This window comes from Mustelus asterias, chromosome 13 (genome assembly GCF_964213995.1).
Source record: "Mustelus asterias chromosome 13, sMusAst1.hap1.1, whole genome shotgun sequence".
Taxonomy (NCBI): Eukaryota; Metazoa; Chordata; class Chondrichthyes; order Carcharhiniformes; family Triakidae; genus Mustelus; species Mustelus asterias.
This window is the reverse complement of record NC_135813.1, coordinates 87,217,899-87,232,900: the sequence shown is the minus strand read 5'-3', so window position 1 is coordinate 87,232,900 and position 15,002 is coordinate 87,217,899. Positions and strand designations below refer to the sequence as shown.

The 15,002-nt window shown below is 43.4% G+C and overlaps 1 protein-coding gene across 7 annotated transcripts in view; it reads left to right on the top strand.

Moving 5' to 3' along the window:
* tango2 (transport and golgi organization 2 homolog (Drosophila)) overlaps positions 1-14,681 on the top strand; it is a 163,903-nt gene extending 149,222 nt beyond the window's left edge. For all 7 annotated transcript variants that reach the window (XM_078227229.1, XM_078227233.1, XM_078227231.1 and 4 more), the window contains 2 exons: positions 326-430; positions 8,695-14,681. In XM_078227229.1, the coding sequence (XP_078083355.1) occupies positions 326-430; positions 8,695-8,815 (226 nt within the window). In that variant the 3' untranslated portion in view covers positions 8,816-14,681. The remainder of the gene's footprint in view (positions 1-325; positions 431-8,694) is intronic.
* Positions 14,682-15,002: the final 321 nt, after the last annotated feature.

The following is a 15,002-nucleotide window of genomic DNA, read 5'->3' as shown; positions in this document are numbered from 1 at the left end:
GTTTTACATTTTTAAGGTTTGCCCACTTTTACTACGCCAATCCCTTTACGCTATCCAGTGTTAACTCTAGTGTCACAGATGCCATCTGATGAGCAACTTTAGGTTGGCTGTTAGTCAAGGTTGCAATTTAAATTCAGGCTCTAAGTGGGTAGTGTTGTGTCACTCATGCACCAGGAATTCTTGCCTAGGTCTATAGGTGAATGTTATTGGAATTTATTGCACATCAGATGGAGTCCTTATTGTGGTAAAGTTAATGGAAAGAAAACTTATTTGATTTATGGCAGAAGAACTGTTTGACAGTTGATTTTTATCATTTTATTACCAGCCAAATGCCAGCCACTGATATAGAAGAGCAGGGTCAGGATTTCATTCGTCCATTCCTGAAGGAGATATCAGCCTTGTTTGTTCGCACTTCCTTTTATGGCACCCGGTGAGTTCTTCCTCTTGAGTTGGAGTCAGCATTGTTCTATTTCACCAGTGGTATCAGAGCTAGGTAATAATGGACTAAACCGTCCATATCGTACAAGAGAATTCTTAGATAGACTTGAAAAGCAGGTTGAACACTCTAATTAGCTGGTGCCCTCAATTTGCCTATTAGATTACAATTTCCGTGTGAAATATTGCCTTGTTTTTCTTGTATTGTCTGCAACTTAGACACTAACAGAAAGCAACATTGGGAGTAATTCTAAGCCCCAAAATGGGTTGGTTTGAGTTGGATGAGAAGATAAAATGTAAAGCATTTCCCAAATCCAAACCCTGTCAACCTGCCCACTTTGGGTTTTGATAGAGACAAGATAGTGGGGTAGGGAACCAACCCTATCTATCTCAGTAAACGGGTTCGGGGAGTGGCTCCCTAATGTTAATGTTTTAATGAAGTCGCGTGTCTAAGAAGCTACATGCACGAACCTGGTGCTGTCTCCTCATTAGAATGATTGTAGCTTTCAGCCAAGCAGGATCTGCACTGCTGGCTGGGAACTGAGCCCCTCAATCTGGTTGGCTGAACCAGGAAGCCGGTTCCAAAATTGGTACTCATCTTGCTCTTAATTTCAGCAGGACCTGATGAAACATGTCATAGAAACTTAGAAATATAGAAGATAGGAGCAGGAGGAGGCCATTTGGCCCTTCGAGCCTGCTCCGCCATTTATTACAATCATGGCTGATCATCCAAAACAATAGCGTAATCCTGCTTTCTCCCCACAATCTTTGATCCCATTCACCACAAGTGCTATATCCAGCCGCCTCTTGAATAAGAACATAAGAACATAAGAAATAGGAGCAGGAGTAGGCCATCTAGCCCCTCGAGCCTGCCCCGCCATTCAATAAGACCATGGCTGATCTGAAGTGGATCAGTTCCACTTACCCGCCTGATCCCAATAACCCCTAATTCCCTTACCGATCAGGAATCCATCTATCCGTGATTTAAACATATTCAACGAGGTAGCCTCCACCACTTCAGTGGGCAGAGAATTCCAGAGATTCACCACCCTCTGAGAGAAGAAGTTCCTCCTCAACTCTGTCCTAAACTGACCCCCCTTTATTTTGAGGCTGTGCCCTCTAGTTCTAGCTTCCTTTCTAAGTGGAAAGAATCTCTCCACCTCTACCCTATCCAGCCCCTTCATTATCTTATAGGTCTCTATAAGATCTCACCTCAGCCTTCTAAATTCCAACGAGTATAAACCCAATCTGCTCAGTCTGTCCTCATAATCAACACCCCTCATCTCTGGTATCAACCTGGTGAACCCTCTCTGCACTCCCTCCAAGGCCAATATATCCTTCCGCAAATAAGGGGACCAATACTGCACACAGTATTCCAGCTGCGGCCTCACCAATGCCCTGTACAGATGCAGCAAGACATCTCTGCTTTTATATTCTATCCCCCTTGCGATATAGGCCAACATCCCATTTGCCTTCTTGATCACCTGTTGCACCTGCAGACTGGGTTTTTGCGTCTCATGCACAAGGGCCCCCCAGGTCCCTCTGCACAGCAGCATGTTGTAGTTTCTTTCCATTTAGATAATCATCCAATTTGCTATTATTTCTTCCAAAGTGAATAACCTCGCATTTGTTAACGTTATACTCCATCTGCCAGATCCTTGCCCACTCACTTAATCTGTCCAAATCTCTCTGCAGACCTTCTACGCCCTCCACACGATTCACTTTTCCACTTATCTTTGTGTCGTCTGCAAACTTTGTTACCCTACACTCAGTCCCCTCCTCCAGATCGTCTATATAAATGGAAAATAGTTGAGGCCCCAGTACCGATCCCTGCAGCATGCCACTATTTACCATCTGCCAACCAGAAAAGCACCCATTTATTCCGACTCTCTGCTTCCTGTCGGATAGCCAATCCCCAATCCACGCTTACACCCTAACCCCAACTCCGTGTGACCCAATCTTCTTCAGCAACCTTTTGTGAGGCACCTTATCAAACGACTTTTGGAAATCCAAAAACACCGCATCCACCGGTTCCCCTCCATCAACCGCACTAGTCACATCTTCATAAAAATCCAACAAGTTCGTCAAGCACGACTTTCCCCTCATGAATCCATGCTGCATCTGCTTAATTGAACCATTCTTATCCAGATGGCCTGCTATTTCTTCTTTAATGATGGATTCCAGCATTTTCCCAACTACAGACGTTAAGCTCACCGGCCTGTAGTTACCCGCCTTTTGTCTATTTCCTTTTTTAAACAGCGGCGTAACATTAGCCGTTTTCCAATCCGCCGGCACTACCCCAGAATCCAACGAATTTTGATAAATGACCACTAACGCATCCGCTATTACCTCTGACATTTCTTTAAGTACCCTGGGATGCATTCCATCCGGGCCTGGGGACTTGTCCACCTTCAGTCCCGTTAGTCTACCAAGCACTGCCTCCCTGGTAACATTAATTGTATTGAGTACCTCTGCTCCTACCAACCCTTTATCGTTAATATTCGGTAAACTATTTGTGTCTTCCACCGTGAAGACCGACACAAAAAACTTATTTAAAGTTTCAGCCATTTCCTCATTTCCCACAATTAAATCCCCCCTCTCGTCCTCCAAGGGTCCAACATTCACTCTTGCCACTCTATTCCTTTTTATATATTTGTAAAAGCTTTTACTATCATTTTTTATATTTAGAGCTAGCCTAGCTTCATAACCTATCTTTCCTTTCTTTATCGCTTTCTTAGTCGTTCTTTGTTGTTTCTTAAAGTTTTTCCAATCTTCCGATTCTCCACTATTTTTGGCCTCTCTGTACGCGTCGGTCTTTAATTTAATACTCTCCTTAATTTCCTTCGTTATCCACGGCTGGTTATCCCTTTTCTTACAGCCCTTCTTTATCACCGGAATATATTGTTGCTGAGTACTGAAAAGGATCTCCTTAAAAATCCTCCACTGTTCCTCAGCTGTCCTACCTACCAGTCTGCTCTCCCAGTCCACCTTAGCCAATTCAGCCCTCATCCTATCGTACTTCCCTCTGCTCAAACAGAGGACAGTGGTATGGGACCCTACTTTCTCCTCTTCCGTTTGTATCAGAAATTCGACCATATTGTGATCACTTGACCCAAGAGGGTCCTTCACAAGAACATCCTTAATTCTACCTACCTCGTTACACATTACCAGATCTAAGATAACTCGTTCCCTTGTCGGTTCTGTGACATACTGTTCAAGGTAACTATCCTGACAGCATTCTAAGAACTCTTCCTCCATCCCACCTCTTCCAACTTGAGTCAGCCAATCAATGTGCAGGTTGAAGTCCCCCATGATTATTGCCGTTCCGTTTTTGCACGCATCCATTATTTGCTTGTTTATAGTCCTCCCAACCTCAACATTATTATTTGGGGGCCTATAGACCACGCCTACTAGTGTCTTTTTCCCCCTACTATTCCTTATCTCTACCCATAACGATTCCACGTTTTGTTCCTTAGAGCCTATGTCATCCCTCACTATTACCCTGATATTATCTTTTATTAACAGAGCTACCCCACCACCTTTTCCTTCCTGTCTATTCTTCCTAAATGCCTGATACCCCAGGATATTCATCTCCTAGTCCTGGTCTCCCTGCAGCCACGTTTCTGTAATGACCACTAGATCATACCCATTTGTGCTGATTTGCACCATCGACTCACTTAGTGCATTCAGGCAAAGTGTCTTTATTCCAGCTTTTATCTGGACCCGATTTGATGAAACGCTATCAACCTCTCCCTCGCCCTCTACTCCTTTAACTACTTGAATGCCCTCATTCACTTGCACTCGCTCCCTCTCCTCTACCATTGATTTTGTAATTCCTCTTACCTCTGCACCCTCCCCCCCCATAAATTAGTTTAAAGCCCTATCTACAGCCCTAGTGATACGATTCGCTAGGACTCTGGTCCCAGCACATTGAATACATTCAATGTTTTGGCAAGGCTGTCCCTCAAGGTTTCCCGATTGCTAAACTTCAAGTAAAACCAACGTGTTTTTATTGTGTGTATCGTTTGATATCATGGCCTGGATTTTCACTGAGTCAAAATGACCTGGAACCCTTTGAAAATGGCAGAGTGTTCCAATTCCAGGATTTCCGACCCCTGCCCCAGACTGTCTGATTTTCAGGAGTGCCTTTGAAGGGCGCAGGCTGGCTCCTGTCAAATGCCCACGTCTGGTACTCAACACCTGTCAAGCTCCATTGCAGAGATAGGTATCTCCTGCTCCTCCAAAATTTTAATGAAGTCAAACAAATATATGAATTCGGAGCAGGAGTAGGCCACTCGGCCCTTCATTTTATAATCCTAGGATGAAGTCCATCAGGACTCAGGGACTTGCCAGCCCACACCTCCGACAATTTACTCTATCACTTTTCTGGTGATTCTAACTTGTGCATGCTCATTGAATAGAATCAAAGAATCCCTGCAGTACAGAAAGAGGCCACTTGGTCCATCCTGTCTGCTCCGACTCTTTGACAGAGCATCTTACCCAGGCCCACTCCCCATAACCCCACATATTTACCCTGCTAATCCCCCTAACCTACACATCTAAGGCCGCACGGTGGCACAGTGGCAGGGCCGCATGGTGGCACAGTGGTTAGCACTGCTGCCTAACAGCGCCAGGGACCCGGGTTCGATTCCCGGCTTGGGTCACTGTCTGTGTGGAGTGTGCACGTTTTCCCTGTGTCTGCGTGGGTTTCCTCTTGGTGCTCCAGTTTCCTCCCACAGTCTGAAAGACGTGCGGTTAGGTGGACTGACCCGAACAGGTGCCGGAGTGTGGCAACTAGGGGAATTTCACAGTAACTTCATTATTGTGACTAATAAATAAACTTTACTTATCTTGGGACACTAAGGGGCAACTTAGCATGGCCAATCCACCAAACCTACAAATGTTTGGAAGATGGGAGAAAGCCGGAGCAGCCGGAGGAAACCCACGCAGACATGTTCCTCCCTTCCTTCCATTTCCTGATTCACAGCTATTTTTGGAACATTACTTGTATCCTCAAAAGGGAAAACCGATGTAAAATACCAGTTCAATTCATTTGCCATCTTCTTATTTTCCATTATTAAATCCCCAAACTCACTTTCTAAAGAACCTTTGTTCACTTGTTTCCATTTAGTTATCTATAGAAACTCTTACTATCTGTCTCCGTGGCCTGAATTTTTCAGGTGGTGGAATCTCCAAGCCATTCAAAGAGTTGGTGGGGAACACATCCTCGCTGACTCCAAGTGCCCCGTAGCTATTTCATGTTCAACTGAGGGTGTCCTGCCTTAGGAAACTAGCTCTCCAGTCTCTGCAGTGACAAGAACTACAGTGAACTGAAGAGGAAATGCACCAACATGCTCAAATCTACATCTTTAAGCAGGAGGACAAAGTAGGCTAAGGGGTCCCAGTGCAGGAGGGTAGAGAAGGCCGAGAGATCGCAAAGTGGGTGATTGAGGTGTTTGAAGAAAGGCCAGGGGAACAAACGAGGTGCCTTTGGAGCTTAAGGGAGGTGTGCCCGCAGTCAGAAGGGGTCTCCAGTTGCAGACTTCCCCACTCTTACCTAAGATCTAGGCCTGTCCCTTTTTGGGCTTGCCCCCCACACCAGGTAAATCCTCCCATCAGGAAATTGAGGCTGGGCAGGAAAGGACCCTTAAGTCACCAATAATTGGCCACTTAAGTGCCTCAACTATGACAAAGGTGGGCTTATGTCTGAGCTTTGCCCACCCCAGCGTGAAGTCACTGCGTGGTTGGGGCAGGCAGGAACCTGAGGGAACCCTGTTCCTTCAATTTCATGCTCCCCCCACTCACCCGCCTGTAAATCTGCCAGTGGGAGAGGTGTGAAATTCTGGCCTATATTTCTTTCTCCCTTTCTCTCATTGGACTATTTTTTTTGAAAGTTGTGTTTCACGGCTCCTCAGAGAAGTTATGTCCGCCTCATATCCTCCATGAGGAGCTATGGAACTTCCATGCCAATTGATCCACTATAAACTGTATAGAACTTTGAATGCTAAGGACAGTAGTTGTGTAAAAATAGCTTTAAAAATTAATTAGTTCTTAACGTTTTACTTTGTTGAAAAAAAATCATCTCACTCCAAGCCAATAAAACTGTCAAAACATCCAAACCCTTTAAACATAAAACCAAAACCTTTGGAACCACTTAACCTTTTGTAAATAAACATTGTGAAATTGTCAGCAGAAATCAGAGAGTTTGAACTGTCAATCAAGCAATATTTTCTCAAGAACAAAGAACAGTACAGCACAGGAAACAGGCCCTTCAGCCCTCTAAGCCTGTGCCGCTCCAACTAGACCAATCGTTTGTATCCCTCCATTCCCAGGCTGCACATGTGACTATCCAGATAAGTCTTAAATGATGTCAGCGTATCTGCCTCCACCACCCTACTTGGCAGTGCATTCCAGGCCCCCACCACCCTCTGTGTAAAAAAAACATCCCTCTAATATCTGAGTTATACTTCGCCCCTCTCACCTTGAGCCCGTGACCCCTCGTGATCGTCACTTCTGATCTGGGAAAAAGCTTCCCACCGTTCACCCTATCTATTCCCTTCATAATCTTGTACACCTCTATTAGATCTCCCCTCATTCTCTGTCTTTCCAGGGAGAACAACCCCAGTTTACCCAATCTCTCCTCATAGCTAAGACCCTCCATACCAGGCAACATCTTGGTAAACCTTCTCTGCACTTTCTCTAACGCCTCCACGTCCTTCTGGTAGTGTGGCGACCAGAACTGGACGCAGTACTCCAAATGTGGCCTAACCAGCGTTCTATACAGCTGCATCATCAGACTCCAGCTTTTATACTCTATACCCCGTCCTATAAAGGCAAGCATACCATATGCCTTCTTCATCACCTTCTCCACCTGTGTTGCCACCTTCAGGGATTTATGGACTTGCACACCTAGGTCCCTCTGTGTTTCTATACTCTTGATGGCTCTGCCATTTATTGTATAACTCCTCCCTACATTATTTCTTCCAAAATGCATCACTTCACATTTATCTGCCACCTCTCCGCCCAATTTTCCAGCCTATCTATATCTTGCTGTATTGCCCGACAATGCTCATCGCTATCCGCAAGTTCAGCCACCTTCGTGTCATCCGCAAACTTGCTGATAACACCAGTTAAACCTTCTTCCAAATCATTTATATATATCACAAATAGCAGAGGTCCCAGTACAGAGCCCAGGTGTTTCAACAAGCTTAATGGTTGTCTGCGTTCACAGCCAAGCAAAGGTAGTCTTATATCATGGGTCAATTGGCATCAAATTGCCTTATCTTGCCAGGGAAATGAGGGGCCATGGGTTAGATGGAAGGGCAGAGCTTGAGATAGGTGGCATGAGGGGTTCAGAGGGTGTGGGTGGAAGGACAAAGCTTGGCAACGGTGGTATGAGGGACCATCGGGGGTGGATAGAATGGCAAAACTTGTCATCAGGTACACGAGGGATCATTGGGGAATGGGTGGGAGGGCAGAATTTAGCATAGGAGACATGAGGGGCCATGGATTGGGCATGGGGAGAGTTGAGGGGTGTCAAGGCTTGGAGAGTCTTTGTGTTATTATTTGAACTGGGATGAAGTCCCGCTGCATTGAGGTGGACCTTTTAAACAGGCTACCTCTGCACCTGGCAGCCCCTGTGACCACTTTCAAACTTTGCCACAGGTAGACTGGCCCAATTCCAGCCCGCACCCTCCCTGGCATTGAAAATCCCACCGTTCCTGACACTTCCTCCCGAGGTGGGTGTGCCAAGCTGGGAATTTTCCTGGCTCAAGGATGAAAATTGAGGCCTTTGTGAGGGCTGGACATACATTACCAATTCATACATTACCAATCTCAACCAAACCATTCGGAATCACATTTCCCAAAATTTACCAGTGCTGTAAAAATATACAGCCCCAATACGCTGTGATTGGTTCAAGATGAATAACCAACAAAGAGGAAACCATCAAGTATTTCTATGACCGCAGGGTTTGGTGAACAGGAAGTTGTTGTGGTTTTATTTCTGTAACTGAAATACCTCATAGTCCTCCAAGGGTTAACACTTGATATCATTCATTTAATCTGCATACCTTTGTACATTTTGGACTCGCAGAGAGACAGTCAGCACTTTGGTGATCACTGGATGAAACTTCATCTCTTTTTATGTTGCTTTTCTTAGTGACTTTGTTCCTTTTCTGTTTTGTGCTTTTTTTTTCTCTCTTTTAACTTCAAAGTTCTTTTAAGTCCATTGAGAGGTTTGATTTATTTTATTGTCAGGACAAACACAGTCATCCTCGTTGATGCGAAAGGCCACGTAAACTTCACAGAGCGTACCATGCTCAGCCCCGACATAAACCAATGGAAAGTCAGTTCCTTCCAGTTTGAACTTGAGATTTAACAGCTTTCCATTCAGCACACGGTGAAAAAGAAAAGAACAGAGAACAAAGTTGAATGGAAATGAAAGCATACTTCACAGATGCTGCAGGTTTCTGGGGCACTACTGATGTAAATAGTTGATTAAATCATACTGCAGCCTAGCAACTTGCTTGCTTTTAAAATGCAGAATATATTTACTACTTTGCGTTTCATAAATTTATGGCCATTGTGTACGTGTGTCTCAGTAAGTCAATGCTACTGAATGTATGTCTGAGTGTGCGTTCATTTGTGCAAGTGTGTTTGTGTCTGTACATTTGTGTGAGTGTGTATGTGTGCGAGTGTGACTATATGTGTATGTATGAGCTGGATTTTATTTCTTTGTGGGGCCAGGGAGGTGGATTGGAAACTGAGGGGTCCTGCGTGCTCCTGCCCCGCTGTCTCAGCTCATCCCCAATCAAGCACTGGAAAAGAAAGGCCAATCAGAGGTGCAAAGCCCAATCAAGACTGTAAGCTAAGATGCCATGTGGCACTGCTGCGTACAGTAAGTTGGTTAAAGTCCCAACAGGTTTATTTGGTAGCACAAGCTTTCGGAGTGTTGCCTCTTCATCGGGTGACTCACCTGATGAAGGAGTAACACTCCGAAAGCTTGTGCTACCAAATAAACCTGTTGGACTTTCACTTGGTGTTGTGAGACTTTTTACTGTGCTTACCCCAGTCCAATGCCGGCATCTCCACATTACAATAAGTTGGCCATAGGTATCGGTTTAAAAGCCCCTGCTCACACAATCAGTCTTTACTTTTTTATTAAACGTTCAGAAAAGTTACAAAATGAGTTTCAAAAAGCGCACAGATGCTGCGACTTTCCCCAGCAGAATCTGCTGCTACTTTCAGCCATGGTCCTCGTAACAGGCCTTTGCGCCCACCCTTGTGCCGCCGAATCATAGCTGCCATGATACAATGCAAAACCTTTTCACGTCCAATGTGTGAAAAATACAGCAAGCAACAAAGAATTGCAGACAGTTGGGTCGTTAACAAGATTAATAACTTGTCATTTATTAATGGCGGCTACAATTTCCACGCCTGCTCAGCTTCCTTAATTTGGGAGACTGGTATGATGACATTGTATTTGCACCCCTGATATCATCATGTCCTATTTTACATTCACATCAGGGGGCGAGGGTGTTCGTGCATCTCGCCCACTTTGCAGACATAAAGTCCAGCCATATGAGTGTTTTTGTGTACGGATGCAGGTGTGATTGATTGTATGTGTTTGTGCGACTGAGTGTTAGTGTGTGTTTTGTGTGAGTTTGTGTCTGACATGTTGCTTTTGTTTCAGTTTGGTTAATGATTCTACCATTGGTCAATGTAATTGTATTCTTAGAAATAATGCAGGTGATTTCAGCTTAATCATATTTTTAATTTATTTTAATTTATGAAACAAGTGGACTACCCAAAAGGAAAAAATGTTTCTTTTTAACCCCCTTGTTTTTGATTTTTTTGTGTGTATTTTTCTACCTTGAGAAACCTTTGCCCTCCCATTCACATCATTGTGAGGTACTGGTGACTTATTCCCTGGCTTCTGCTAAATAACTCAACCACCAGCCGCAAGACTTTGCCCATCCTGTGGGGAAGGCCTCCCTCAGGGTCATCTCAACACTGCTGCTGCACTCCCCGCAGGCGGGCATTTTTAAACAGAGCACAGCTGAAATCACTGCTGCCATATCCCCAAAGCCTTGTTCCTGTTGGGAACTTGCTTCGAGCCACGACATTGTGGAATAGTGTTATTAATATCACTTGCTCTTCTCAAAATTGATGGGCATAAGTTATAAACTGAAAGTGATAGTGCAAGTGTGTCAAAGTTGTTGGCCTATGCATTTAATCTCGTAAAGAGTGGAGAGAATAAAACAATGTAAATTCTCTCTGAAACAATGGTATTTCCTGTAAATCCTAAAACTGTGTAAATGACTCCATTGTTCTGAATGTCATCTTTAGAAATGCCTTGGGTGCACACAACCTTCTTAATGAATTACTCAAACACACCAATCTTTTCTTCAACCAGCGACGTAAATTAACTTTTGGTAGCTGCATTTGATTCAGTGTGATGCAAGAAAATCCAGCTGTATTAAAAGCCTTCAAAGTATTTCCAGTGCAAAAAAGGTAGTTTTTCTGACTAAAGTATATAATAATTTTTTATTGTTGAATCAAACAAATTATCTAGTCTCCCAATTCTCTTGATAAAGGCCAGAACTGCTCTGGCTCCACATTCATTTCATAGTCTGCACAGTGTTAATGATCTTAGTCAAGATCATTGTTGAATTGCAGCAGTTTGCATCAGCCCCTTGAGCCCGCTCCGCCATTCAATAAGATCATGGCTGATCTGTGGCCTAGCTCCATGTACGTGCCCTAGACCCATATCCCTTGATACCCCTGCTCAATAAAAAATTGTCTCTCAGACTTAAACCTAACAATTGAACCAGCAGCCACCGCCGTTTGAGGAAATGAGTTCCAAGCCTCCATCGCTCTCTGTGTAAGACCATAAGACATAGGAGCAGAATTAGGTCTCTCGGCCCATCATGGCGATATTTTTCTCATCCCCATTCTCCTGCCTTTTCCCCATAACCCCTGATCCCCTTACTAATCAAGAACCTGTCTCTCTCTATCTTAAAGACACTCAATGACCTGACCTCCACAGCCTTCTGTGGCAAAGAGTTCCACACATTCACCACTCTCTGGCTGAAGAAATTCCTCCGCATCTCCGCTTTAAAGGATCGTCCCTTTAGCCTGAGGTTGTGTCCTCTGGTTCTAGTTTTTCCTACTAGTGGAAACATCCTCTCCATGTCCACTCTGTAGAAGTGTAGAAGTGTTTTCTAACATCTCTCCTGAATGGCTTGGGCCTAATTTTTAGATTACAGCCCCTGGTCCTAGAGCCTTCAACTAATGGAAACAGTTTATCCATCTCCACCCTGTCCCTCCCTGTAAATATTTTGTAGACTTTTATGAGATCACCCCTTAACAAACAACAAAGAAATTTAAAGCACAGGAACAGGCCCTTTAGTCCTCCAAGCCTGCACCAACATGCTGCCCAACTGAACTAAAACCTTCCGGGGACCATATCCCTCTATTCCCAACCTATTCATGTATTTGTCCTTCTGAATTCGAGAGAATAAAGGCCTAATTTGTCTAATCTCTCCTCGAAACTTAACCCCTGAAGTCCAGGTATCATTCTTGAAAACCTCCAGGACTCAAACATCCTTCCTAAAGTATGGTGCCCATTCCTGCTCACAGTACCCTCAGTGGGGTCTAACTAGGGTTTTGTGCATCTGCAGCCCTAAACTCCAGCCTTTTAAATATGAAGGCCAGCACTCCGTTGGCCTTCTTGACTATTTTCTGCACCTGTTCATGGCATTTTAAGGAGCTATGCACCTGAACCCCCAAATCTCATTGGATATCCACTGAATTTAATTTTGTGCTTTCTAAAAAACATCCTTTAGCTCTGTACAACTTCACATCCTCAGCTTTCTGTCCCTGCCTCACTGAGGTAAGAATCAATATTCCATTACCTTATACTTATGCACTGAACTTTAGTAATTTGTGTTCATGGATACCTGCAGCTCCCAGTCTCTCACCTATCTAACAGTGGCATTATGGGGCCTCTGATTGATGGTACAGAAGTGAAAAGTTAATTTCTACAGTAGACAGGCCTAGTTGCACAGAAAAATATATAATTGAGAACACTAAAGTTCCAATTATTAAAACAAGCCGTAGCCTTTTCAATTTTCTAATCCTGACCTCCGAGAGAATCAATGAAACAAAGGACCAATTTAAAATTGTCACTGACACAGGAGAGAGATGTGGAGAAATGTATTTATGTGGAGAATTGTTGGAGCAGGGAATACTTTGCTGAAAGAATTAGTAGAGGCAGACATTACTGAATCTTCTAAGTGAAAAGTAGATAAAGACTTGAAGTGGAGGAAGATAAAGGGCTATGGAGAATGGACAAGGTAGTGAGATTAATTTTGGATTGTTCTAGCCCAAAACTAACATGGACTCTAAGGGCTGAATGGCTTCTTTCTGTGCTGTAAGCTGCTGTTGTATTCCAACTGTTCCACTTCCTTCCCAGTTGGTTTTCTTTGACTTTGTTTCTTCCATATTTTCTCTGACTTTTAATCTCTCTCTATATGCTTCCACATTCATTGCTGACTTCATAAGTTCATAGGATATAGGAGCAGAATTAGGCCATTCAGCCCATCGAGTCTGCTCCACCATTCAATCATGGCTGATATGCTCCTCATTCCCATTTCTGTTCTGTAGCATGCTTCTTCCCGGTATCTTTGTATGAAAAAAATCAAGTTGTGAGGAACAGTGAAAATAGCGGTATGAGGAAAAATGTGATATAATGAGCATCTTTAAAAAAATGTTAGTGAACAGTCAAAAGAAAAATATACAATAGGATAAAACCTGAGAAATGAAACAGTCAGCAATTTAATAGGAAGGATAGTAAAATGAATAGCAACAAATAATAAACAGGAAGTGGGACAGATTGCCAAAGGATGAGAAAAGAATAAAATGGAAAACTAATTAGTGAAATTTTAAAAATAGAATGCCGCAATTAAACATAGTTTCAAAACTTGAAAGCATAACATCCAGAGTCTGAAAATCCTCTGCAGCACAGCATTGGGCTGAGCTGAGAAGAGGTGGCACCTCTCTACACGTTTCCTCTCAGGCAGAACTACACAGAAGGAATCACACTGAAAGAGGAAAGGGGGGGCAGGTATAAAAAGAGGGGCCTTAAACAGAGTTGACTGGTTGAGTGCCCTGCAGAGGAATAAGAGCTGGGGCTGTCTGAGTGCCTGCAGAGGTAAACAATGTGGTGGTGAGTAACCCGAGAGAAAAGGTGTTTGGCAATCCGGCTTTGAATTGTGTTTGGTGTGTCACCTCTTATGAACTGGGACTGGCTGAGACCCCAACCCTTAACTTTCCAAACACTGACAAGAGACTCTTTTCCTGTTTTTTGGTTTGATTGCACCCACCATCACTTAGCTATGCAGTTAAAAATATAGGGAAGATAATTAATGGAAAGAAAGTATTCGACAAAGAGTAAGGTTTTTGTTTAGTTTTATTTCCTTGTTATTTTGAAGCGCCTCGCGCATGTGAAACACACTTCGCAACAATAAGGATACAATCATCGCACTGTTTACCTGAACTCCCATGTTAAAGTGTGCTTAACTCCCTGCCTATAAGATTCCAGCACAATGCAACAGCCTTGGCGGTGTTGCACCACTTTTAATGAGAATGGGAGAAAGCCTGGATAAAAGCAAATTACTGCAGATGCTGGAATCCGAAACCAAAAGAGAAAATGCTGGAAAATCTCAGCAGGTCTGGCAGCATCTGTAAGGAGAGAAAAGAGCTGACGTTTCGAGTCCAGATGACCCTTTGTCAAAGCTTTCGAGTCCAGATGACCCTTTGTCAAAGCTTTGTCAGAGCAGGTCATCTCCACCACATTGTTTACCTCTGCAGGCAGTCAGACAAAGCTTTGACAAAGGATCATCTGGACTCGAAAGCTTTGACAAAGGATCATCTGGACTCGAAACGTCAGCTCTTTTCTCTCCTTACAGATGCTGCAGACCTGCTGAGATGTTCCAGTGTTTTCCCTTTTGGTATGGGAGAAAGTCTGCTTTTCTCCACTGTTAATGGCATTAATCAAATGATTTGCAACATACAAATCCTGAAAATTCCATTTCTTTTGCAGATTACCAATTTTGAAAAAAGCATCATCTCTTTTTTATAATTATTAAAGGAATTTCTTTCTCCTGGCTTTATTTGTGTAAATGTTACCCAGTGTGGGAGCTCATCGGTATTTGCAATAAAGCTCATTGTTTTAAACTGCAGTGGTCTCTGGAAGTTCAATTATAGTTTCATGTCATATTGTAAGAACCGTCACTTTAACCTAACGTGTCTTTGCAAGAATCATGGGCAATTTTAGCTATAGTTCCACAAATGCCAACATTTAAACCTTTAACATAAGCAGCTTATTTGGTAAAGTTCTGCTGAGTTGTATGTCCTGTTTGTGTGCTCAGGGTATGACGTATATACAGGTATGAGCAAATATCACTGCAGGGATTAGTGTTTTGGGCTTTACCTGAATTTAAAACATCTTCTAGAATCATTTAAGTGATGTTTGTCATTATTCCTGTGGTCACGATTGCAAT